At 35.3% G+C, this 4,124-nt stretch overlaps 1 protein-coding gene across 1 annotated transcript in view; it reads right to left on the bottom strand.

Moving 5' to 3' along the window:
* Positions 1–4,124, bottom strand: part of LOC117172902 (protein unc-79 homolog) — a 1,455,529-nt gene that overhangs the window by 1,010,870 nt on the left and 440,535 nt on the right. The window contains exon 8 of the mRNA XM_033361197.1: positions 2,823–3,055. Coding sequence (XP_033217088.1) covers positions 2,823–3,055 — 233 coding nt within the window. The remainder of the gene's footprint in view (positions 1–2,822; positions 3,056–4,124) is intronic.

Below are 4,124 nucleotides of genomic sequence, written 5' to 3'. Positions count from 1 at the left end.
TGTTTTCCATTTTAGACTGTTGAACAAACATGATGATCCATAGCTGGGCGTGGTTCAAGCCTGTATCCCCACCTAACATACGTGCGCGCATCCCCTCTCACCAGCCATGCGCGTCGTTTGTTCCGTTTTTGCTCGGAGAATCAGTATGTTGCATTTTTACTCTTAACAATTATCTCACTGCGGCAGAATTGTTACGACTTTTTTTATTGAACATGTACATCTTCATTCTGCAAAAAACTGACTTAATATTGTTACCTTCCAGTGATAGAACAAGCACATCGCTGAGAAATAACATTAGTTATATAACGAGATATAATAGGAATATTACCACTTTGTTACGGAGTAGTTAGAGAACGGGTTTGCTGGGTGGTATATCATGCACAGATCCGATCCGAAAATTTTCCAGCGAGTCAACTTGAGACGGGACTCAAATAATACCGGATAGGATATTTCAGAGACCCAGACAGAAAATTTGCACATCGGGTCTACTGATGCAAACTGCTGGATACGGACCAGAAAATTTTGTGTTGATTCTGGGTTTTGCACATCTCTGCACCTCGACTAAGATGTATTTTATGCACCTGGTAGACGAATTAAACATTCTGAGAGTTTAGTGCTCGACTTCCGAAAGATTCCTACTAGACTCCGGAGAAATTCCTGTTTCATTTCCAAAAGTAAACTCCCGGTCAATGACCGGTACAATTTTCACATGGGAACAATGAACCCTCACTTGAAAGGGATTCTGTAAACGGCCGCAGTATAAGCAAAATTATCTGAGCTTGTGTATCAAGAATTGAAAACCGCTGCGTGATGTTGTCATACTATAGGCACCTCTACTACCGGCCATCGCTCGCCTCTCTCTATGGTCCTCTCTTTCGGATTCAGCATAGCATGCACGTTGCTCCCGAAGTCTCGCACGAGACGAAGGGAGTGGATGCCGTGGCATTTCTTGTATTGAACTCCAAGGATGAGAACTGAAAATATTTGAAAAAAAAACGGAATTTTCAGAAAAACTGAAATCAAAGATAATAATTAAAGAACAAACAATTATTTAAAATAAGCGGATCTACCAGTGTTCTTTTAAAATGAAGAATTGTTGGACCGGGGTGGGATATTAGCACACCAGTCCTTAAACTTCCGGTTAACTATTCTTAAATCGTCACACTGGTCACCTTTTAGAGCACGATATTCAAAATCAATTCCGCAAAGTGGTGGTAGATTAACCATCATAACGCGTGTGTGTCGTTTCATTAAAAATTTAGTACAAAAAATCACTTATTTAATAGAGGCGGATGCCTATTCATCATCCGAATCAAAATCTTATAAATTGAGCATCTCCGTACTGATTTTTTGAATAATATTGTTTAGTTAAAATGATTTTATTTTTTATTAAAACGAAAAGAGTTGCCATGCAATTCTTACTTAATGAAAAAAGCACTCCTACTATCGGCTTTCTTTTACCCGCTTCCTCACTCTCTAAGTTAGAAAGATGGGGACTTTTAACTTTAGCAAGTGAAATTTGGTCATCTACTAAAAACATACATCCTTGTGTAACAAATATAAATTCACATAATTCAAAAGCGTTACATAACATTTTATTTTTGTTTAAACAACTATGAATGTTATGGATATGTATGGGTATCCGTACTAGTGGTAGCCATGAAATGCAATTACGTATACGTACATACCCACATATACATTTTACAGCTTGCATTTTTTTATTCCCTTGAAAATCCAAATCACTAGCGATAGAATTAAGCCACGCATCCCAGTGGATTAGTTTCATGAGAGTTTATATCACTATACAATATCCAGAACATCTCTACAGGATCCTGTACAGGAATCCTATTGGAAAAAATTCAACAAGCCTGCGATACGGCATAGTATCCCTGGCGGATCGAGTGAACGAAAAGTATGCGCTACAGCGTACCCGTATAGCATCCATATAGTATCCCTTCCGTATGATGCACAAAATACTATTTAAAAAAAAACAGAAACAGAAGATTTAACTTGTTGCGATTCGGATTCTACGTTAAATTTTCCATTAGAATGCCACGGAGTAATTAGAATAATTTTTTTGCAGCGTTAGAAATTAAAAAAAAATTAAAACTTCTGCTGCAGGCGACTTCAAGCGCATCCATAGTCGCTTAAGTAATATGCTTAAGGGTGCGTTGCAGCATATCCTTTCCGTTAATGTGGACCGCCAGGGTTACTGGCTAGTTCATTAAATCTTTAAGGGACTAAAAAGACGCAAACTATTAATACTATAAACCCATCTGTATTTCTTCGCGTAATTATGTTTTTGACATAAAATTCTGCTAGTTTGAGAAAAACTGACCCTCATTATTTTCACTACCCCGTAAATGTTTCTTGGTGTTTCAATTTTTACCTTAACCGTGGAACATTAATTTTGCGAGATCTTCTCATAGTTCTGCAAAAAAACGCATAAAAGAATAGTCACAGTAACGCACATAGATATTTTCAGCAGGGACCCTTGCATATTGGTGTACAACATAAGTTTATTGTAAGGCATGCATCAAATAGTCTTGTATTTACAATGTCGATTAGAATGCGCTACATTTCGGATTATTTAGAGGCATCGGGAGTGCGACTTTCGTAGCAGGTTTTACACAAAATTCATTTCCCACCAAAATGACGAATAATTCGTTAATATTAGTTATTTATAACTTTTTTCACCTTTCGTGGGATGCTCGGGTATCACACTACAAATTTTATATTCACTTCAAATTTGAGAAGAAAAATAGTTAAAAAAGTAAGATCTGCTTAGACTATGAATATTTATTTTACAAAAATCGACTAACCTTATTTTCACAGATCATGGAAACTTGCTGCATTCTATGTAAAACGTCTTGAAACATTAAATTTGAATGCTCACGGTGAATTTCATTAGCACATTCTATGCAGAGGTATAATGGAGGCGGTGAATCATTTGCGAACGTAATAGAAGTGCGATGGTCATAGCAAACTTTACCAGCCTCAGCGTTGCCCGCGTTCGGACATAAATCTCGTTGACAAACGAATGGTGTTAAATCATCTAAAAAAATAATTTTTTTTAATAAGGATGTTGCATGAAATTCAGATAAAGATATTTTTCGAAACCTGAAGCAAATAAATAAAGTTATAGAGAAAAGAAAAGATTTTATAGGCTTCTAATGCTTTGAAAAAGTTTTAATTTACGTCTATCTAGTTACATTCAAACAGATACAGCCACTATGCTACTTTTTAAAAATTTTACCAATCAGGTTTCGTGACTGCCACGGAATTCTACTTCGCAACTGATCCAGCTGATTATGTAAGCTAACTTATCAGCGCATAAAAACGAGAAATCGAAAATAAAATCCGAATCAACCAGGGTCAAAGGTGTAAACAAAGAACGGATTTGGAAATCAGTGAATTCCATAAATAGGATAAATTATTAGCTAAAAAGTAATTTGTGGCTAGATGTGATTCTAGAGAGGATAAAGATCCGAAAAAAATTGGTATTCGTTTACCGCAAAATATAGGAAAATGTTGGAAATGAGAAGAAACTCTTGATGCAGACTATTTTAATTATAATCTTCGTAATTATTAATAACAATTATTTTATAATAACACATGAAAGCCGTTTGGAGAAATTAAGGGTACCTTTTTACGTACCGTTGATTTTAAATTATTCCTGGGACTATTATTTTACACAAAATTCGTTTCTATTTACCCTGTTTATTAATGAAAAATCGGTTTGATCAAGAAAGTAAATTGGAACCATATATGAAATATTAATTTAATAGATAATTCAAAATCGAGGTCCGTGAAAAGGTATACTTATACATTAAAATGCATATTTAGAAACTATTTTTACGTATTTTTGATAATTAAGGTCGTTTGTAATTTCCCGCGAAGAAAGAAGTCGCACATATATAACCAATTTATTTGTTTGAAAAAAATGCCGCGAGCGGGAGCAATAGTCAAACTTCATTAAGAAAAAAAAACATGTTTCTCATATAATAGAAAATTCTTTTTTGTTGAAATATACAGTCTGTCAAGTTAAAGCGTGGGTGGCTTTACTCGCAGTCGGTAAGGTGTATCGACATGATTTTGGTGTCAAAATATTAAGAAGAGCTCCC

Source organism: Belonocnema kinseyi, chromosome 5 (genome assembly GCF_010883055.1).
Source record: "Belonocnema kinseyi isolate 2016_QV_RU_SX_M_011 chromosome 5, B_treatae_v1, whole genome shotgun sequence".
NCBI lineage: Eukaryota > Metazoa > Arthropoda > Insecta > Hymenoptera > Cynipidae > Belonocnema > Belonocnema kinseyi.
Note: the sequence above shows the minus strand (reverse complement) of the source record. Positions and strands in the feature narration are given on the sequence as shown.